The following is a 23716-nucleotide window of genomic DNA, read 5'->3' on the forward strand; positions in this document are numbered from 1 at the left end:
ATAAGGTGCTTAGCTCAGTATCTGGCACATTCTAAATGCTCAATAAATGTTAGCAATGTTTACTATTATGAGTAAAATTTGTTATTACTGAAGAATAATCCTGAAATTTTTCTGCTTTACAATAAAAAACCCCAGAAAACTGAGTAGACACAATAGTTGGAGTAACATTTAAAACTCTCAAGAGATTGTTAACTGACATATATCAACATGTAGATAACAATCCTAACAGAAAACTGGCAAAGGCTGTGGAGAAACGCTGTACAGAAAAGAATATCTCAAAACCAAGTACAGATATGAAGAGATGATCAAACAGATTTAGCAATCAGAGAAGTACAAACTAAAGCAATATAAGATGTTACCTTGTACCAATTTGACAAAAATAAGAAAACTGGATAATGCCAGTTGTTGACAGGTGAGGTTTTTATAGAACCTTAGGAATATAGGTTGGTACTACCATTCTGGAAGGCAGTATTGCAATTCCTACATTAAATATCCCCATCCTATCAGTCCACAAGGGGACGTTAGTGAAAATAGTTTTTGCAGGTTTATTTTTGATGGTGTTGGGGTTCTTGGAAGCAGTATGAATGTCCATTGCCAGTTAGTTAAAATTAACCAGTTACTTAAAATGTGTTGAGTGCACATTATGAAATACAGGTCTGCAGTTAGAAAAATATCTTCAATGTGCATATAGCAACAAAGTGTTGAATGCATAAAAGTGACATGGAAATCAATTAAAAATACAGGCACACAAAATAATAATACATTTGCAAGGACATAGACAAAAGATACCCATTAAATATTTCTAAATGTTTGCCTCTGATAAGGAAAAATCTTGAATAAATTATACAAATAAATGGCAATTAAAAAAAAAACAATGTAAGGTACTTGCATATTGCTGAAAATTTGAGTATAATAACGTACAGAGAAGTAAATAAAAAGCATAGTTTCTCCACTCTGTGATGCACACTGCTAACATTGTTCGTGCCTTCTGAAATTGTTTTTTTTTTCCTGAGAGTTCACTTTTTTTACAAGTTCACATAATTAAATAGTTGTGCATGTTTTATTTACATAATTAGGTTCAACGGTACATATAGTTTGCCTTGGTTTTTTTTCCTAGCATTATGTCATATTTATTTTCCCACATAAATATATCTAATTTGAAAATACATTAATTAATGACTGTGTGGATTCCATCATATTTGTATCCTACATACAAATGTATTATGACAAATTTAATGAGTTATCTCTTGTTGGAAATGTTTGTTATTTCTAAATTATTATAAATAATTTTACTTATTTTAAAATTATTATAAATAATATTATGATTATTATCTTTCCTACTGAATCTTCATGTACCTTTCTGATTATTATTTTCTTTAGATAAATTCCTAGGAATGTAATTTCTAGATCAAAAAATACAACTTTAAGGATTGTACATTTGTAACTCTAAATTAACTATAGAACAATTTTAGCTTGCTTCTTAAACTTCTGCAGGTTCCTAAAATTATCATCTGATAAGTGAACAAATGGATTCTAAAATTATTTTCTCCTTCGTGGGTTTTTTCCCCCAGGACTATTTTCTCATTGTTCAAAAAAGTAGATGAATTTTAATATAAAAGTTGCATCAAATTTTAAAGGTTTAGAACTATTCCTTAAATGTTAAAGAGGAGTCTTATTTTTGTGATGTTTTACAGTGTTTGTCAAATGAGTCTTCAACTTTTGGTTCGGAAACAACCTTCTGAGTCTTTCCCTTCTCCCATTTCAACATCTTACTTTCATCCTCTGTAGTTGATTATTTTGATATTTACCTCCACATCTCTAAATTACATGTTTGTATTACTACTTCATGACTCTCTTCAATTTTAGCATTATTTATTCACTTATCACTCCAGAATATGCAGAGTTAGCTGTCTCCCTTTACCTCCACCGCATATGTGAACTTTTTCCCTCTACCATCTTCCCATATGGTTATTTTGCAAGTCTAGTTGACATTATGATAACTGTGAAAACCCAATACACAGCTGAATTAGGTAATAAACTCTGGTCATAAACCTTTCCTGTACAACTTTTTATTTTTTCCCTTGAAATAATAATTGTCTTGTTCTTTGATTTATTTAGTATTGTGCTCACCACTAATTCAATGCTGTACTCATTACTGGTTTATCAATCTCTTATCTAGATGTTCAGGGGTATTGAGTATTTTGTCAGTTTTCTCCCCAGAAGAAGTTTTCTCCAACGCCTTCTGACATGTAGCCTGGACCAGTTTCCTCCTATGCCTGTTGTAAGGCTGTCATCCTAGCATCTCCCCATAGTCCTGGAGATCCCTTGATCCTCCCTCTGTCTTGGAGCCCTTGTTTCCTGGACACAACATTTTCCTTTTTCTTTGTTTATTCTCACTTTTGTGAAGCATATTCTCTAGAAGATTTTTAGGAAAGGGTCCACAGGAGGTAAAACATTTGAGACACTGTGTATTTCTATAAATGTCTTCATTCTTTCCTCACTTTGGATTGGTTCTTTAGTCACAGAATTCTATTTTCAGAATATTTTTCCTTCTGGATCTTATTTCCTTGCATCTCAGTACTGTTGAGAGCCCAAAATCATTCTGATCCCTAACTATATGTGATCTTATTCATTTCTCTCTCCATCTCCTCTCCAAGAGTATATATTTCTTTTGTTCCTAGAATTATAAAATTTATTTGCTATGTCTTGAGTGAGTGTGTTTTTATCCGTTGTGCTAGGATAGGTAGAATTTTTAGTTTGAAAATTTCAGTTTGGGGAAATTTCCTTGAAGTATTTCACTGATGTTTATCTTCTTTCTGTTTTTGCCTCTTGGAATTCCTATTATTTAGATGTTACTTAAATTTCTAACTTTTCTTTCCTTATTTTATCTGATTCATTTTTGCCATTTCTAGAATTTTCAATTTTATCTTCAAACCTTTGAAACTGTGCCCCATAGGGTCAATGAGGTTGAAACTAGCCGAAAGTTTAAAGCTTGTTTTTCAGAGAACTATTCCCCCCCCATCAGATACTGTGTCTTTTTAGACACCCCCCCCCCCCAACAAATCCACTAGCTATGTCTGCAGAAGCCTGGACTCAAGGTCAATTGCTATGGTTCCAGCCTAGGTATAAGATATCTCCTAGAGATAAGGAGTCCCGGACCTCATCTAGTTTCTACCTGCCCTCAGAGCATGCCTGTAGCTCCTTCTCCTTGCCCTCAGGTAATCTCCTGACTCAGGGTCTGAATTGTGCCTCATTGTGGTGTCAGTCTCCACTCCCCAGTGAACATGGGATGTATGTTACATACATGTTACATGCATGTTTGCTCAGTGTACAGACTCCATCTTCCCTCATGAATACTCATAACTTTTCCCTTCCCTTTTCCTCAATATGTATGTAATCTCAACCCCTATGATTATAAAAAACATATTCTCTCCCTTTGGAGGGAGGCAGATTTGAGGCTTGCCCTCCAGTCTCGTCTCCACGTTTGGCTGCTTCTCAAACCCTTTCCTTGAAGCATACCTGACTTCTGTCTCAGTGATTGGCTTTGCTGCACATCAGGCAGATGGACTTGGATTTGGTTACAATTTCAACTGAGTTTTTCATGGCCTATTTTTAATTTCTAAAAGCTCATTTTTTGTTCTCTGAATTCTCTTTTTTAAAATTATAGCACTCTATCCTTATTAGAGTGTATCCTATTTTTATTGTTGTTCTCTCTTTTTTTGTTTCTCATTTTTCTTCCTTTGGTTTTCTTTTCCCGTATATAGTCTGTTTTCTCCATTGTTTCCGTTGGTCTCTAACTTTAATTTTAGAGATGTTTCTGCTAACCTTGGTGTTCTCCTCATATTTAAGAGTAAGGGCCTAAATTTTTTATTGTAAGCACTAAATGTGTGGATAGGGCTTTATGATCTCGAACTTTACTATAGGAAGGTATGGCTAAGTCATTTAATCTAAGCCATCTAGATTCCAAAGAAAAGGATTCTCCAATCTCCTTTCTTGAAGTAAAGACATGCTGCAATTTGTTTTGTTTTGTTTTATTTTGTTTTGGTTTGATTTGTTTTGTTTTGTTTTCCTGGGAGTTAGGCAGGAATAAATGACTAGCAGTCTCAGAATCTTATGTGCATACATTAACTGATTCCATTTTATTATAGTTCCTCTTCCCTCAGCTGTGTCTCATTTCTCCTACGCCAGTTCCTCTGTTTTCATCACCGTATGCAGAGAATAAACTTCCAGGGTTCTGCCAGGGTGGAGGAAAGACAGTTGCCAGGCTACAGGGAAGGAATTTAGGGATCTGACTGCTTGTTAAACAGACTGCCAATCAATCTTTATTTTGGGGCACTTTTCATTTCTCCTTCACTTCTCGAGGTACCTGGTGCTGCCAACTCCTTACTCTGTTTTAGGGGAAAGAGCTGTTCTACTGTGTAAATTGGGTTGGTCCTCTACACTCTCCACTGTTGACCTAGGACTCAGTGTTCTTCGTTCTGCTAAATTGTTTGATTTTGTCACTTCCTCTCTTCTGTTCCCCATCTTTGTCAGTTTATTCCTTGTTAAGAAATACATTCTAGGAAGATTTTAGAAAGGAGTGAGAGTAGATATCGGGATTCAATCTGCCATCTTTACCAGCAACAATTAGTCTTTAATCAAGAAATTTCTTAAGATCATCTAAATAAAAGTTGTCTGCTAGATGGGAGCGTGGAACCATACCAGGTGAAAAAGTGTGAGTTCATAGGTTTGGTTGCTTCTTCCAGGACTGTTCACATAGAATTGGGAAATCTGAATTCTTGCCTTGAGTCAAAGGTAAGCAGATAAGTGTAATGCACCAGGATAAGTGTAATGCAAGTTTCAAGCTTAAAACTGTGTTCCAAGCTCTGTTCTATAGGAGTTAACTTATCTTCCTTCTGGGTTTGACAAAAGTACAGTCTGCAATCCAAGCTACCTATCACTTTTTCAAAAAGAAAAAGAGGGGCACCTGGGTGGCTCAGGCAGTTAAGCATCTGACTTCGGCTCAGGTCATGATCTCACAGTTCATGAGTTTAAGCCCTGTGTCGGGCTCTATGCTGACAGCTCAGAGCCTGGAGCCTGCTTCAGATTCTGTGTCTCCCTCTCTCTCTGCCCCTCCCCTGCTCATGCTCTGTTTCTCTCTCTCAAAAATAAATAATAAAACATTAAAAAGAAAAGAAAAGAAAAGAAAAGAAAAGAAAAAGAATTTCACCAAAGTTGATTTAAGAGAGACAGAATTTTAAGCCTTGTTCCCTGCAGTGCCAACTTTATGGAAAAGAACACCTTTGACTGACCTTGAAAGTAAAAAGTAGGCAGAATATCTTTGACAAGAGATTTTGAATTTTGAACATAATTGAGTTGGAAGGATATGTGAAACTTTATGGTCAAGATGTCCACTATGATCAATAAAAACTACAAGATGTGTTAAAATTTACTCTAAGAAAGTAAAAAATATTTGCCAGAGAATTTCAAAGAAAAAAATTAAATGTTGAAAGTATTGTGAGTAACTTCAGAGATAAACTGACAGTCGTACTGGCCTTACAAGAGGGACAGTATTTTTGACTGGCTGGATTATTTAGAGTATATTTTGAGCAGTAGGAGAGGAAGTTGAAAAAGGAGGTTGAAACCAGACAGAAAGAGATTTTGAATCCTGAAATGAGTATTTAATTATCTAAACAATGAGAAATAACTGAAAGTTTTAGGGGAAGGCAGTAAAGTCCTTAAAAGTGTACTTTAAGGAATTTGACCAGGCAGTAGTGTCCATTGATTGTTGTATTTAAAGAGAAGAGGTGCAGGCCATCTTCCATAGTTAGTGGCTGTTTCAATATATGACTTTGAACTTATTCCTCACATTTCTCTGAATGTGTTTCATAGGTGAACTCTTAATTGCCAGTGTCATGTTGTACTAATAGAATTGAATAGTAAGTATTTGTAAGGACTTTTTATACAACCAGTCTATGCTAATCGCTTTAAAGGGTACAAAATAAGTAAATGATTTGGTATTTTTCATGACATAGAGAGTCTAACAAGTCTAGAGACCTGGATAAGATGAAGCCAGATAAATTGGTATTTACTATAAATGTAATTGGAAGCTAAAAAATGGAAGATGGTTGCATGACCTGGAGTAGCTGAAAATGATATCATTCAAGTATTAGCACTTAAACTGGTTTGAAGGATGGATATATTTACACGGATGGTGGCAATGAATTGAGACAATATGAATGAAGATTTCTTGGCAAAAAGCCATGCAGGAACAATGAGGAACTTGGTTTAAATGGAACTAAGAGCTGATGTTGGTAGATTCATAAGAAACAGATGAGGTGGGAATTTATGACCTCATCAAAAAGAGCCTGGAGAGATGGGCCAGGCAATTTGGGGTAAGAACTAACAAGATGTAGAAGGTTTATCAGCAGGGATTTATATTATTAAAAGATATCATAGGAAATTTAGTCTGGCAACAGTAGTTATGGATTTGGGATTAGAGGAAATTAGAAATAAAAAAAGAGTCTAAGACGCTGTTATAGGTAACAGTGTGAAGGGTTGGAGTATGATGCCTGCTGACAGTAAGGATGAAGAGAGAGGACAAAATTGAAAGAAAGATTCTGATGGAAGAAATGGAAAAGAAATTGGCATCAAACTGACAGAAGCCAAAAGGAAAGAATTAAAGAGTAGTCCACACATAATGACTGCAGAGACTGGAAGCATGTATTTCTGCAGAGGAGAACAGGGTTAAGAAAGAACATGATGGGGCGCCTGGGCGGCTCAGTCGGTTAAGCGGCCGACTTCGGCTCAGGTCGTGATCTCGCGGTCTGTGAGTTCAAGCCCCGCGTTGGGCTCTGTGCTGACAGCTCAGAGCCTGGAGCCTGTTTCAGATTCTGTGTCTCCCTCTCTCTGACCCTCCCCTGTTCATGCTCTGTCTCTCTCTGTCTCAAAAATAAATAAAAAACGTTAAAAAAAAAAGAAAAAAAAGAAAGAACATGATAAGCTTGGTCTTAAACACACTGAGCTTCTAATTATAACATATAAACCAAAGGCATATTTTTTAAACTATGAGATTGGAGCCCAATTGAGATGTTCAGGCAAAACTCTAAAGTTCATTTATCAGCATATTTTAGAGTCAATATACAGCTTCAAGTTCTGGTTTTATTTAGTTCTAAATTCCATAACCTTTGCAAATCAAGTCAGTTCTCCCCACTAGAAAAGGGAAAAAATAAATTTTTTTAGCCATTTTATGGAGTGTATATTATATGCTGGACAGAACATTAGGCTTTCCTTTCATTTGGTTTTATTTCTGAAAACAGCTCTTCTATGAGATAGGTACCGTCGTCATCTCCACTTTACAGATCAGCCATCTGAGGCTCAGAGAGCTGGCATGACCTAAGATTGCACAGCTAGAAAGTGACTGAGCCAGGGTTGAAACCAAGGAATGTGTCTCCAGCACTACTGCTTTTAACCAGTTGTGCAACACTGCTCTCGCTGCGCGTGACTACAAATATATGCCTTACTTACTTTTGTAGCAAAGCTGTGTATTTATTAAATGCTTACTAAGTGCCATACTCTGTGCTAAGCGCTTTTTATGCATTATTTTATTTGATCAACTAATCTATGAGATTGTGACCATTGATATTTACATTTACAGATGAGGGATCATTCAGAGGGTGAGTAATTTTTCCCATAGTCACACAGCTGGAGAAAGCAGATGTTGAATATGTGCTTAAATCTGTCTGTCTGATTCCAGAATCCATGCTCCTTTTTATTCTTAAAAGTCATTCTGAGGATTAAATAATTATATCATTTTCTTAACTTTAAGGCATAAAACAAATGGTCTTTAATGAATGGTGATAGTGTTGGTTTTAGCAGCAGCAGAATAACATAAAGGTGATGGTCGAAACCTTGGAGTATATGGGCTATCCAAGGGAATAAATTGAGAAGAATATATTACAGAGAATCATGAGGGATATTTATAATTTAGGAGGAGCAGGAAGGAGTCAGAGAAGCTTAACAATAGCTTAAGAAACATGGTAACATGAGACCTGAGGAAGATGATTACAAAGATATGTGACATCATAGTATCATGCCACATAAAATTTGGAAAGGATAAGGTCACTGGAGTCTCCCAGCAAATGCTTCTCCTGCTGAGATACCAATAAACACAACCACCATCCACCAGTTTCCCAGTGAAGAAAACTGGCAATTTTCCTTAATTCTTTTTAACTTTCCTCACTCCTCCATTCAATTATGGAGCCTCCTAATGTATGGAGCCTTCACGTATGCAGTGAACAATATCTGTCAAAATACCTTGCCTCTCCCTTCTGTCCTCACTGCCATTTCCTCAGTTCAGGAAATCCTCACCCCCTGGCTAGATTCCTCCAGCAACTTCTCAGTTCTTTGTGCTTCCTGACTTACTTGCCTCAACCATTCCCCATTGTGTGACCAGAATGTTTCTAAAAGATAAATGTGATGAGTTCAGTTATCTGCTTAAAACCTACCATAGGTTCTCACTGAACTTTGGATAATGACTTAGCATGACTTACAAAACCCCATAAGATGTGTCTTCTTTCTAGTCAGCCTCATCTCAGCATTATTCATCTAGTTATGATCCAGCTATGCCATACTTACTTCAGTTTCTAGGACCCATCATGTGCTCTGGTACTTAATATATGCTGTTCCCTTTGGAACAACCTTTCCTTCTCTCTCTCCCTCCACCTCTGCCTCTCTCCGTTTAGCCTTTCCTGGTTAACTCATCCTTCAGATTTTACCTTACGTTTTATTTTGAGAAGGTTTTGGGTTCCTTCTGTTTAGGTATTGTGCTTTATACTCCCACAGCATCTCCTGCATCCACAAAAGCAACCACTACCTTTTATTGTGATTGCTTGTTTAACTTTCTGTCTGTATTTCCAGATACAAAGCTGTTCTATGCAGGATTTATATGTCTGCTCCCATCATTATCCGCAGCACCTAAAACGATGCCAAACCTATAGTAGATAATAAATAATTCTTGAGTAAGTTCTATGTTTTAGCGGTTTTTATAAACCTCATGGTTTTCTGTAGGTGGTGAGAGGATGAAATGTGATTTGATTTCACTTTTTTTTTCTTTCCAATTTTAAGATGACCAACAGATAAATGAAGCTGGTTTAAAAGAAGAAAAATCTTGATTTAATAAGAAATTCTCACAATTGTATTTATTATAATCTTTTAAAGGAATAAAAATTAAACAGGAAAGCCAGATGCCCTTAACTTTTTCAGTTCAAGAATCAGTAGCATCCAAATGGAATTGTTATGACTATGAATATTCATCTATATATAAGTACACTAGAAAAAAATAGAATCATGTAAGTAATTTCCTTTTTATTTACTAGGAATTCACTTCTTAAATGTTCAGACTCTGAGGCATTTTTATAATCCATGAAATGACCCAAGTCAGCCACATCTGTCAGATTGCTTTTTAAAAAACTTAACAACAGTTAGATGGAAACCCAGTGTTCACTTTCCCTAAGAGTTTTATCTAAAAGAGAACATAGGGGTGCCTGGGTGGCCCAGTTGGTTAAGCATCCGACTTGATTTTGGCTCAAGTCATGATCTCACAGTTCGTGAGTTCAAGCCCCGTATTGGTCTCCGCTCTGTCAGGGCAAAGCCTGCATAGGATTCTCTGTCTCCTCCTCTCTGCCCCTCCCCGACTCTCTCTCTTGCTCAGATAAATAAATAAATAAATAAGTACATAAACTTAAAAAAAAATAGAACATAGCACAATTTAGATATACATGAATCAATGAGTATGCTTTTGTGCGATGAAAATTATATTGTGTAATAAGTAAAGAAATGATCTTGTTTTATTAAAAATAATTCAACTCATTAGAAAACAGCAACATTTCTTTTCAACTGGCTAAGATCCTTTAGAACTTTTAATTTATCTATTGTATTAGCTTTATATCTTTGTATTCATACAAAGGTTGGGACCAAATGGTAGAAGTCCGGCAAAATAGCACATGTGTTAATCTTACCCAATAACCAGCTGGTCTAAATCTTTTTCTACATAACATTCCCCAAATGGTTGAAAAGAGTGGGGTAAATGTCACATCACTGATTCAGTGGCTAATGAGATAAGGAAAACATTGACTATCATGTTTGAATTTTATTTACTGTTTCAGATTTCTAAAACTAGAGGATAAAAATCCTGTTTGTAAGGGTAGAGAAAAAGAAGTTAGTAACTTTCTCTGCCCTTTTACTTGGTAATTCTGATTAGGGGTGGCTTTGTTTTAGTTCAAATTAGACCTATCAGTCCATGTCTTTTGGGCTCTTGTCTGGGAGCATGCATGGGTATCTGGGCCATAAGGAGGGCACCCAATTGGGTCACTAAGTACTACGTGCTATACAGTGGGAAGGAGCTGGGAGAGAGTCTAAGGAATTTAGAAACATAGTCTCATGAGAAAAAGTCACACATGAAAAATTTTAAATTCAAGAGGTACATAGTGATGCAGTGCAGAAATATATCACAAGCCAGAAATATATCATAGTATAGTCCCACAGGCAATAAAAAGGGCAATTCCTTTTAAGTTGAAGAGAAGAAAACTAGATGTTGGGGTTTATCACTTTATATTTCATTTTATAAGATTTAGTGTGTTTTTTTCCTTCAGCCAGTCAAGATCCTTTTGAATTTTTATTTTATTTTACCTACTGTATTACGTTTCAATCTTTATATCCATGCAAAGGATCGGATGAAATGGATGAAGCATTGATTGTCAGTCTACAGAGTTTGCTTTTTACTGAACAGGTAACAGTCAGCCCCCAAAAACTTTTAAGCAAATGGTCATATATTATTAAGGAGAGTTAGTATGGTAATAATATGTAGGGTAGATTGGGAGTTATGAAAACTAAGCAGGAAGACAAGAGATGGTTGTAATTGTTGAAGTGTGAAGTGATCATGAAGGATATTAGACTGGAAGATAGTGTTCACTACCATTCCCCTAGTATATACCCTAGGATCTGGCACTTAGTAAGTACTGAGTGAATCTTTGTTGATTCAATAAATGAATTAATGTAAAAATTTTAAATGTAGGCTCTCTGGCAGAAAGAATGACAGAAGGAAAGGAAGGAGTCAAGTTCTTCAATATTTCAAGTTTTCATTGTGATTGAACCATTGCAGAAATAGGGAATTGAGCAGGGAGAGAAGGTTTTGAGAAAAAATCAAGAACATTGCTTTATTCATGTTAAATTTAGAACAACAAGGCTCCCAAGTAAAACAGTAAGAAGTTTGAGGGGTGCTTGGGTGGCTCAGTCAGGTAAGCGTCTGACTTTGGCTCAGGTCATGATCTCAAGGTTCGTGAGTCCAAGCGCCACATCAGGCTCTCTGCTGCCGCCACTTTAGCCCACCTCTGATCCTCTGTCTCCCTCTCACTCTGCCCCTCCCCCGCTTGTTCGTGTTCTCTCTCTCTCTCTCTTTCTACCTCCTTCCCTCCTTCCCTCCCTCCCTTTCAAAAATAAATAAACATTTAAAAAAAGAATTTTCACAGGGGCCTAATATATGGGAGAGAGATCAGTGACTAGGGTTTTTGCTTTGCGAGTCATTTGCATAGAAGTAATAGAATAGTGGTCATGATCCTCAAAAAGGGAGTGTATAGATAAAAGAGCAGAAGGCCCAAGGGAAGGGCAAATTAACCTAATAGAGAAAAAATAACATATATTGAGAGTGCTTACTATGCACTTAAGAGCTCTTGTATGTATTATCTGTTTTAGCAGTGACAACACACTTATATAATAGTAGTTATTACTAGGAAAATGGAAATTCAGAGAAGTTAAGCAATTCATCCTATGTTCTATGCCTAATAAGTGTTGGAGCCAGTATATGAACCTAGATCTGTCTATCCTTGATTTCCATCTTTGGTGAAACTATTCTCTGGTCATGAATTTTGCCTATCTTCTCCACTAAATTCTTTAACATATTTACAATAGTTATGTTATAGTCTTTGCCTACTGAGTCCAATATGTGGTTAATATTGGGTCTGTTTCCATTTTTGTTTGTTTGTTTTTCTATTGATTATAAGTCACAGTTTTCACTTTTTGACATCTCAAATTTTTTTTTTTACATATGTTGTGGTAGATACTGAATAAAAAAGAAGAGTAGAGACTAAAGTAATACCGTCCCTCCCCAAACCACACCCCTTCCTCTGTCTGACAGCTAGTCTGGGGTGTTTATTCTGTTTAATATCCAATTGAGCTGGGTCTGATCTGAGTTGCATTTTATTTCAGTTTACTACTTTTTTCAAATGCTTCAAGAGTAGGATCAGGGCTCTTCATTTATCAGGGCTTGTGGTCTATGCTCCCAGTGAGTCTAGATTTCTCTCTCTCTCTCTCCCCTTCCCTCCCTCCACTCCCCTCTCCTCCCTCCTTCTCTTCCTTCCTCACTTCTGTCCTCTCCCCCTGCTTTACTGTCCTGCCACCAGTGTTTTGTGCCTTTTCACAGGCTTAGTGCTCTGAGCCTCTCCTTGACTTCTTCCTGGCCTTCCAAGCCTTGGGAAAAAAATCTCTTAGTTTTCCTGCTCTATCCCCAGCCTTTGGTACAGTGAAAGCTCAATAGAAAAGACTTGATAAGTAGATGTTCCCAAAGGAATCTCTCTCTGTCTCTGTCTTCTGGCCCCAGCACATAGTCACTATGTGCAGTTGGTTAAAGCCTTTGGGAAATAATTGGCAGGCTATACTGACTCCTGGGTCTCCCCAGGACTCTAATAAGCCATTGCAGAAGTCCGCAGATGGTCATGTGTTTGACTGTTTTCTACACACGCTGATCGAAGTCTCTCTGTGGAAGTATGCCGTTCTCCCATTAGGAAAGCGGCCATGCATCTTCACTCGCCTAGGAAAGGTCCACCCCAACCTGGAATTTAGTTCATCCAGACTTCTTTGCCTCCTTAGCTATCTCTATATAAAACAAAAAAACATGATTTTGTAACCTGTCTGACATATTTTTGCTGTTATGGTGAAAACAACTGTGTTTTCCACTTTTTACATACTAACTGAAATTGTTAAATATAGTTTAATCATTAATAAATATTAGCCCTTAGTGAAGAAATATGAAAAAAATTTTATTTTTTTATTTTTCAATATATTTTTCAATATTGCTGAAATATTGAAATTGAAAAATATTTTTCAATATTGCTATTTTATGTACTTAAATTACAGAAAAAATCATGATAATTTAGTGAGAAACTAAACTTTAAAAAAACTGCTACCTATTTAGCATTTTCAGTGACAGTAAGATTGATAGAAAAACTTATCAAAGAGAATTGCAAAACTGTATTTGGAATGATTAAGTGCTAGCATGCAATAATGGCAATTTTGAGTTGAAACCAGACATGGACTTGAGACATGTTAGAGACATATTGCAACTTTATTAAGCTGCAGTTTTCTGTGGACAGTATATTAGTAACACAGACTTAACAGGTTTTAGAAGAGTAAAGTGAATATTGTGTATCACAAACATGTCTCTGGAATGGGCACATCTGGATTCTCCACTTCCCTAAACTGACCCTTTCTATAACAGGCATACATCATGCTTTGGTGCTGCAAGGATATTGATTTCTAATAGAATGCTGTGTCTTCGCAGGAGATTCGTTACAGAGAGTGGTTGACTAGCATAGGCTTTGCTTCTTAAGAAAGTTCTCTCACAACGTCAAAGGGCCTTGGAGCTGGCTAAAAGTAAGCTGATACAGTTGGATTTTTCTCTGAGGACTCATGTCTATTAGAGCTTGAAACTAGTAGAGTTTAGAATGGCTGCAAAAGACATCCTAAGCATTCATATTCAAGACACCTTCTTGGTTCATCAGCTATAAAAACCAGTGAGCTCTTTATTCAGACTTCTTGACTTAGAATCTGTGTTCATGCTGATGAATCAATAATAGAAAGGGAGAAGAGATTGTGTACGTTTAGTAATAGAAGAAACATCACTGTTTCATTATCTTGTGGTGTTGAAATATAGGGTGTAAGATATTTGATAAGCTTCAAAACACCAGGGATATTGTCTTAATTTACTTTTGGATCTTCCTCATCTAGCATGACCTGCCTAATAATCATTTTTCAATAGATACTAGTTGAAGAAGTGATTACATGAATATTATGGAAATATTGTGTGTGAAATGAAAATATCACTGGATACATCCAAATTTTAGACTTCCTAGTACTGGCAGTCTTTTTATAATGATAATATGTTGGTTTCACATAGCAACTTACATTATTTTTACTAGAGACTAATAGAACTACTTCAGTAGGATAACAGCAATGCCAACTTTAATTTAAAAATCCAGCTATTCTTTGCTGGTAGATTATAGAAAGTATGCAAAGCTTGGATAAAGCATTTTCCAATTAAAGGAAGCTAATAATTGGTAATGTATACTCTCACATAAAAAGACTGACCATAAAAGTGAGATTTGAAGGTTCACTTGGTGGAAAGGTGCTGGAATGAGAAGACCATTGAAAGGGAGATAAGCCAAAAAGAGGACAGGCCCTAGCTGGTAGAACGAGAAGACATTGCTGAAACCCATATCCCATTTTTGTTTCTACATTTTTATTGCAAAGCAGATATTAATTTAATTTGACTTAATATGGTAAAGTAAGCTGTTTTTGTTTTCTGCTCCCAAAAGGGCCACTGCCATAATTCTGCCTTGCTGATACTCTAGTTCATGATTCAACATGGTGAAAATTTCTGCTTTGCTCTTGTGAGCTCGTATAGCAAATGCCACCCAGTTTTCTTTCCCTCCTTTTCTTACTGTTTGGCTTTACGGTGTCATTCACATTACTGCTGATCCGTGGAGAGAACAGAATTCTCACAAACCCATGCCTTGAATCCCTAAGGGCACATAGTCAAGACTTGAAATGTAATGGATTCAGAATTATAGCACAACCACAAAAATAACCAAAGAAATAAATACATAACTATTCAGATAAAACTGAAGACTTAGGCCATAGTCCCAGCACTGGCAGTAACAGTGACATCAATGGAGTCACTCTTCCTTTGGGCAGTAAGGACTCTGGACTAGGGGAGGCTATAAGCAGGGAAAGCTATGAAATTCAGAACAAAGGGAGTGGAATCACAGTCATAAAGCGTCTACACAAGAGCAGGAAGATTCTCTGACACAGCCAGTGAGCGTGTTCCCCAGCATCAATTCCAGTCATATATCAGCCCAATGGGAGATTAATTTACTGTTGATATCAGGATTATTTAAATAATACAGCTTATATTTAATGCAAATCACAGGTTGTTTATTTCTTTGCTTGTTTGATTTTTAATTTCAGAATTAATTAGACAACATGATAAGCTATCTATCCCAACATTTCTTGGAGTTAGACCTTCCTAAGGCTTGTCTACAGCTTTGGAATGTCACTAGTTCTTGGTACCCTTGGAACTTCACGAAAAACAGCCTCAAGCATAATAACCATGTCTGTGACTCCTTTCTGTTCACAGGCCACAGGAAAGGCCTTAGATTGCTTTCTCTGTGTCTCCGAAAAATGGCCTAAACATGACCTATTTTTCCCCATTCACATATAGGTCAAAGGACAAGAAGCAAGCACAGTTTGGCTGTGTATATTCTCATTTACTATCTAATGACTCAGTACCTTTCCTCTTTAGCCTTCTTTGAATCTAAAGCTGGTGTCATTCCTGACATTTATAATGATCTCTAAGTTTTCTCATTATACATAAAATGTTGGTCCTTTACATCTTTTTACAAGGATTTGGGGATTACTAACATTCCTATGCTTTATGATAACATTTTTCAGATGGCTTTAAACATATGTTTTAAGTAGAAATATAAAGTTATTTTCCTGTAGCTTGTGATGTATTTTGGAATTAAAGTTTCTTACATGTATTTTTTTTAGGGAAAAATGCTATTAAGTGACAATTTTTGCTATCTAATTTTAAGTTTTGTTGTTGTTTTTGTTGTTGTTGTTGTTGTTTTCCTCTTTTTAGCTTTCTAAGAAGTATGGAGTCCATGTTTGTGGAGAAGGCGGAGAGTATGAAACGTTCACTTTGGATTGCCCTCTATTTAAGAAGAAAATAATTGTGTAAGATACCATTTCAGCATTTTCTTCACTTTCCTTAAATTCAAGTGATGGAAGCAACTTAACATTAAGCTCGAGGCAACTTTTGTTGGGAGAAATAGAACATGTCCTCCAAGTTCACAAACACTCAATTTGTTTAATACCAGTGAAATCGTCTGAATACCTAAATCAATACCTGACAAGACGAGGCCTTCATAGAAGGCTATAAACTTTTTAGACATTGCACTTTCGTTTACTTGCTGATTATGCCCTGCAGTAAAACTGGTACCTACACACTGACACTTTTATCCTTTCATGAAGTGTGAATTGCCTGTATTATTTATCTTTCATTACAGCTACATTTGATAAACTGCCACATCAGTAGCCTGTGGGTTCCATTAACTCCATCCTCTTTTTCCTTTTTCTTGGCTTTTAGCAACTTGGAATAGTAATGCTAAACATTTCTCTTTCATTTTGGGGGGTTATTTTTACATATAAACTTTTTTTAAATGAATTCTATTTATGGTGAGCATAAGATTGTTAAAATTAGTTCAGTGAAAAACAAGAACTTTGTTTTTTTTGTTGTTGTTGTTCAGTTTGTTACATTGTTATCCATACTCTAAATTATGTCACTTTTCTCCTATGCTAAAAGAACACTTTATCTGCTTTTCCTAAGCTCTCATTCTTGGAAAAGATTGGCAGAATTATGCTTGATTTCAGAAGCCTCATTTGATGAAAGATTAGAATCCTGTATTGAGGAACAGCTTCAACATGTTCGCCACTAAGGGATGGGTTTTTTGGTACATATTAATAATGAGCGGAGGAGTGAGCTAAGAAAATTAAGACAACTCTAGGTGAATTTTCTAAACAGATACGTTTATCTAGTGAAACATGGCCAGGACACTTTCATTCTCATATATATAATAATCATCCACTCTTCTTTCATGTTCTTCTAACTCTTTTCCTTTAATAACCATCAACAGAATAATTTATTTGGCAAATATTTATCAAGTACCTATTATGTCTAGAGCATTCTGCTGCACATCATTGTTGTTCAGAGATGGCGGGGCACCTGGGTTGCTCAGCACGTTAAGTGTCCAACTCTTGATTTGGCACAGGTCATGATCTCACTGTCATTAGATGGAGTGTGATGTCGGGCTCCACACCAGGTGTGGAGCCTGCTTAGGATTCTCTCTCCTCTCTCTGCCCCTCCCCTGCTCATGCTTTGCTCTCCCTCTCTCTCTCTCTCTCTTTCAAAATAAGTAAATAAACACTAAAATAAAAGATAGGTCCTGCCTTTGAAGATTAGCTGGAGGATACATCTGTACACAATTAAGATACAAGATGATAAAGGATAAAAGTCATAAGTTCATAGGTAGGAGATATTTCTTCATTTGGGTATGATTCCTGAATGAAGTGTACATTAGGTCTTACTCTATACTATCTGGTTTTTCAAGAAGAGTATTTGCATGCTAGGTTGAATTACAGTATAATGGGAAACTTGCAATATATTTGCTTATTAATATGGGTCGAACTAAATTAGTAAAAACAAAACAAAACAAAGCACAGTAAGAGAAAAATGCCAAAGAAGCAAACTTTTCCCGTTTACTTGACAACTTGAGGTCTTAGAAGTCTTTATGACCAACTTAGAATTCTAAGAGATGTACTGCTTTACACTACATAACCAGAAGGTCTGTTTATTATAGTGCTTTGGCCCTAAACACTGAATCTTTTGTAGACATCATTTGTAGGCACAGAAACCTGAGCCTGACCAAGACAATAGCATGAGGGAAATTAGTCATGCTATCGTAGAGAGGGATGTCAGGGGAGGTATGGAACCCCCTAGTTTAAAAAAAAAAAAAAAAAAAAAGAACCCTCTAGTGCCGAAATGAGCTGTTAAGTTCAATTGAATAATCGTTTATTGAGATGAATTGTGTGAGCAGAGCTCTGCAAGCTAATGCCCTGCCCTGTAGATGAGTTCTTCCTGCAACAGGAGAGGTGGGAAAATCACCCATACCAAAGTCCTAACATAACAGGTTAGACAAATTAAAGTTATTTGACTTAGAGATACAATTAAAAGTGTAGTTCTTGTAACGGTTTGTTAACAATTGACCATTAATAATACTGGATCTTGTAGGGGCACCTGGGTGGCTCAGTCAGTTAAGCATCCGACTTTGACTCAGGTAGTGATCTCATAGTTTGTGAGTTCGAGCCCCATGTCGGGCTCTGCTGACAGCTCAGAGCCCGGAGTCTGCTTCGGATTCTGTGTCTTATTCTCTCTCTGCACCTCCCCCACTTGTGCTCTGTCTCTCCCTGTCTCTCAAAAATAAATAAATAAATAAATAAATAAATAAATAAATAAATAAATAAATAAATAAATCTGGATCTTGTAACTTCGAATTCGAATTCATTCCTTGGACAAATTTAACAATTTATCCTGTTCTATTTGATTTAATAGTGGCCTGCCACAGTTGGCATAAAACTAATTGATTATTAGGAAGCTCATTTCAAATGTCTAAATCAATTTATATATTTTTTTTTTTTTGATGAGAAGGAGAAGACCACCTCTAAGGGGAGAAAAAATAAACTTTTACTTGCAAAATGATTTGATTATTATTAGGGATTTTTTTTTTCAAAAACACAGATTGAATCCTTTTTGTATAATGAAGTAATTTAGAGAAATTGAGGTGGTTCTGGAAGTTTATTATAATATACATTTTGCCTCAATTAACATTTTTTAAATCTTACAGGAAAGTCATATAGCAGTCTTTGTCTGGAAGTAATTTTAAAACTTACTAGCTAGAACATTTCACAATTCACTTTTCATGTCAATTAGAATGTGATTACTCATTTCTAGATACAGATTTTTAGTTCAGAAAATAAAGGTGGGTGTTTTGTTTGTTTGTTTGTTTGTTTCTGGAAAGGCCTTGAGGAAAAGAATTATAGCCTAGCCTTTAACAAAGGAGGATAATTGCAAGACAATTGTAGATCCTCAAATAAAGAGCCTACTTATTACTTCTTACTTTGAAATATATATCTGTGTGTATCAGACATAAAAACTGAACTCTTAATGTTGTTTTAATGGAAGTGATTTTCTTCTGTCCACGAACATATTTTGTAAATGTCAGGATTTGATACAACTCCATCTTTCCATTTGAATTATTAGTATTGGTATTACTATACTGCTAATGTAAAGTTGCTACACATGGGATGGATGCATGCATGGATGGATGGATGGGTGAACAGATGGAAGGAAGAATGTGAAGAACAGAAGGAGGGAGAGAGGGAGAACTAAATTCCATGGTTAAAATACTTTGTACTCATTTTCCCCACCTACTCCTATTTTCTACCCACTCAAGGCATCATTCAGCACAGAGCATCATAATGTGACATTTAGCAGTAAGGATGAATCAAGCACTTATCTACCTTCTGACGTCTATCCTGTATGATCTGGGAATTTACTTAAATTTATGAACTATTTTCCTTATATTTAAATTTTTAGACCTATTAAGTATTATCTTTATTATGCTAGAGATCCTATATGCTATTATTGGTGTATACACACACGTATACATACAGCATGCACATATGAAAAAGTATGTATTCATGTGAAGATAGGTAACTGAAAAATTAGTGTGGGTTTGTGAGAGCTCACTAGTGTGTGTGAAGATACTTAACAAAGTTTCACTATACAGTCATTTATTCAGCAAATGTCTGATAAATACCAGGCAATGTACTCTGTACTGAGCCAAGAGAGGTCGGGTGGGGTAAGTCAGACAAAGGTGATCAAAATCTGTTCCCTCTCTACGAAGGAAGACAAGCATACAAACACGTAATTATAATGTAGTAGATGTGCAATGAAAAGTCTGTGAACACATTACTAAAGCACATAAAGGAGAAAACTAGGGAAGGCTTTGCAGAAATGATACTGGACATGTCTATGAGGATAAGTGTGAATCCACAGAGGGTCTGTTTACAGTTGTCTTTTTAGAAGAAGGGTAGGAACAAAGACCATGGCTGTGTCTCAAGAGATAATGTCAGGGTTTTTTGTTTTGAAGTGAGGGGATAGGGCCTGACCTCACACCTTGGGAGCCTGGCCTGACTCACCTATCCTTTTGAAGTTGTAAATAGGGGTAAGTCTAATGCCACAGTGAAAGGGAACATGGGCTAGCCCCCTTGGCTGCAGAGAAGCCCCACTTGTATAAGAGATAGTGCCCAGACTCTTTGTATTAATAAGGAAAGGACAGGAAAGTAGCCAACTGGAAAACATTTTTGCTGTGGCACAGTTGGTCTTAATTTCCTGGGTAACTCTGAGGATATTCCAAAAGGGTAAAGAAGAGAAATGGTAGCATTAAACACTGTTCATTTGAGATCTAGTCTCTTCCAGTTGGCTGGCTTATTGTATAAGTGAATGAATTGATGTTAGTCAATTAGAGATTATGGGTTTAATAGAATCCATAAAAATCATATTCTTCTTTATTTAGCGCTTAGAATATCTGTGTTTTCTCTGAATAACGATCTTTATTCAGAATGCAGTAATTACATTTATTAAATGAGCTATTTGCTGTCAACCTTCTGTCTCTTTTTAAAAAAAATTTTTTAATGTTTATTTACTTTTGAGAGACGCAGAGACAGAGCTTGAGCGGGGGAGGGGCAGAGAGAGAGGGAGACACAGAATTCGAAGGAGGCTCCAGGCTCTGAGCTGTCAGCACAGAGGCCGACGCGGGGCTCGAACCCATGAACCGTGAGATCATGACCTGAGCCAAAGTCGGACGCCCAACCGACTGAGCCACCCAGGTGCCCCTCAACCTTCTGTTTCTAGTGGAGAATACTGGCATGACAAGGGAGTTGCTGACACCCTTTCTGCTGACATAGCATTGGTTCTGGGTTAATTAGAGTTTTGGTGTACTCCATTGTCAAGAATATCAAGACCAAGCTGCCTAGATGAGGCATAATCAAGGCTCAGGGTCTGTATCCACGGCTGAGATCAGGAACAGGGAGATTGAAATTTAATGTAAGAGTGAGACTGTACATAGGAACTGGAATCGGAATCTGATTGCTGAGCCAAGATAGGATCAGAACAAGCAACTCTGGACTAAGTAGGAGAAATAGGATTAGGGCTAACAAGCCAGAGGGGCACATGGGAGAAATCCTGAGGCCCTCTTTACTTTGTCTTGCTCCTCCTCCTCATTATACCTGAGACATCTTTTGGTTGATGTAGCCTGTGAAGGCAGTTATACCTTTCTGTCAAGATCCTGACTCTTTAATAATTCTGTTTCTTTTATACTAGAAGTTGCTTTCCTTGTAATGTCACAGAAGCCTTTTTTAATGTTATTTTTCCTAAGCACTAACAAGAGGCATATTTGATATTAAAAGTTCATGAATGGTAGTTGACTTTTTTAATCATCAAACATTTTTTTTTCTATCTCTGATCTTTCAAAGGGGAAAGTAAACAGATTTTGTCCATGAAAATTTAATATTTTGGAGCCAAGTATTTTGAGGTTCCTTTTATTGCCATTAAATAACTTTACATTACGAAAGTTGACTCAAAAATAACTTACATTAGTGGCAAAGTCAAATAAAGTAACAATTTATCTTGCTATCCTACAAAGGTTAAAATGCTAACAATGTAGTAATATAAACAATGGAACTAGCTCCCAAGGCATTAAAGAGATATGGGGGAATTTCTATTTTTAAAATTTCGGTTGAAATGCAAAACACTATTGCTTTCTTAATAAACAACAATAAAAAATAATTAGTTATTAGAACTTCACACATCTTAGTTATTCATATGTGCTTTACAGGGTATCTTTGATAAAAGTTGAGTTAATTTACATGTATCCATATGGTGCCAGCAAGCAGTTCATATCATTTTACCTGAATGTGGTAATTACTATGTCAGACAATCAATTTTAATAGCAACGATATTGCAGTGTGAAGAGTTCACCTAGAGCTTAAAACCATCACCAGCACTGCTTTTGTGAAGGATAATTGAGATTTTGTGTGAAACACTGAATGAATTACCTCTTGAAAATGAAAGGAATAATGAAGATAAAGCGCTATTGTTTAATGGTTAGCCCCTACCAAGCAAATTTGTGAAAATGAAATTGAATAGGAATTTTAAGTCTCAAAAGTGCTCAGAGAGCTTTGAGTGAACCTGAAAGTTGAACTGTGTGTCGTTATGAAGACAAAAAGCTTCGTTACTTTTTCCTGGAAATTTCATTTCCCCAATCCTTTTCCCAATTAAAAATTGGACTATTAATATGTAGTTAATCACTACATATTGTTACCAGTGGAAATAAATACAAAAGGGGGATTTTTGGTCTCTTCTAGACACTAGCAGAGAACAATTTGCCATAATTTATGTAGTAAGTAAATGCATTATAAAATTTTTGTGTTTTAGGGATGCATCAGAAGTGGTCATACATTCAGCTGATGCATTTGCACCTGTTGCTTATCTACGCTTTTTGGAATTGCACTTGGAGGACAAGGCAAGTAAATCTAAGATTCAGACTCAACAGTGATTTCAATAGAAAGTTGAGATACATGCACTGGCTCTGTATATATATAATTCTATAACAATAGCTAAAAGGGTTAAAAAAAAAAGCATTGGGGTTTTTTTTCATATACTTAGTGAAGAACTTTGCAAATGTTTTTAGTTGTGAGAACTCTATATGATGCAAAATAAATTACATTTCCGAAGAGTTTGTAATTCACTTCAAAAGGGACTCCTATATACATGAAGTAGTGAGAGGACAGGATATTATATAATCAAATATTAAATCATCTAGTAAAATAAAAATTAGTTTATTGTACATATGCCTGAGAGGAAAGGTTTGAGGAAGAATTGGAGCTTCATTACATGAAGTTTAAGATTGGAGGAAAAGGGGGTGCCCGGGTGGCTCAGTCGGTTAAGCGTCTGACTTCGGCTCAGGTCATGATCTCACAGTCAGTGAGTTCAAGCCCTGCGTCAGGCTGTGTGCTGACAACTCAGAGCCTGGAGCCTGTTTCAGATTCTGTCTCCCTCTCTCTCTGCCCCTCCCCCACTTGTGCTCCCTCGCTCTCTCGTTCTCTCTCTCAAAATAAATAAAACATTAAAAAAATTTTTTTAAAAAAGAGTGGAGGAAAAAAAGAAACAAGAGATTTTCCAAAACTATCCACGAGAACAGAAGTACAAGTGAAACATGGAAAGTGAGGCAGAAGTGTGATAAAGGGTTTTATTTTAAATACCTTGATTGTCAAGATACAGCAGAATGTCAATTTAAAGATGTATTTGGAATAGGTAAAGATCTGGTTTGCATCCTTTGACTAAAAGGTCCATTCCTTGAGAGGAGCTTGGTGACTCAGTTGGTTGAGCGTCCAACTTCAGCTCAGGTCATGATCTCGCGATTTGTGAGTTCGAGCCCCACGTCGGGCTCTGTGCTGACAGCTCAGAGCCTGGAACCTGCTTCATATTCTGTGTCCCCCTCTCTCTCCGCCCCACCCCTGTTTGTGCTCTGTCTCTCTCTGTCTTTCAAAAATGAGTAAACATAAAAACAAAATTTTTAAGGTCGATTCCTTGAGATGTAAAGGATCAGAAAAAGTTTTCTTCATGTTTCATGTTCTGTCACCAAGTCTTGAGGCACACCCAAGTTATATATATGACAGGGAATCTGAAGAATCAAAAGGGTTTAATGAGGATTGGCAAAGGAAG

At 36.4% G+C, this 23716-nt stretch overlaps 1 protein-coding gene across 1 annotated transcript in view; it reads left to right on the plus strand.

The window, feature by feature from the left end:
• DPH6 (diphthamine biosynthesis 6) overlaps positions 1 to 23716 on the plus strand; it is a 183722-nt gene that overhangs the window by 149838 nt on the left and 10168 nt on the right. Inside the window, exons 7-8 of the mRNA XM_060619006.3 lie at positions 15953 to 16047; positions 22427 to 22514. Coding sequence (XP_060474989.2) covers positions 15953 to 16047; positions 22427 to 22514 — 183 coding nt within the window. The remainder of the gene's footprint in view (positions 1 to 15952; positions 16048 to 22426; positions 22515 to 23716) is intronic.

This window comes from Panthera onca, chromosome B3 (genome assembly GCF_046562875.1).
Source record: "Panthera onca isolate mPanOnc1 chromosome B3, mPanOnc1 haplotype 2, whole genome shotgun sequence".
Classification (NCBI taxonomy): domain Eukaryota; kingdom Metazoa; phylum Chordata; class Mammalia; order Carnivora; family Felidae; genus Panthera; species Panthera onca.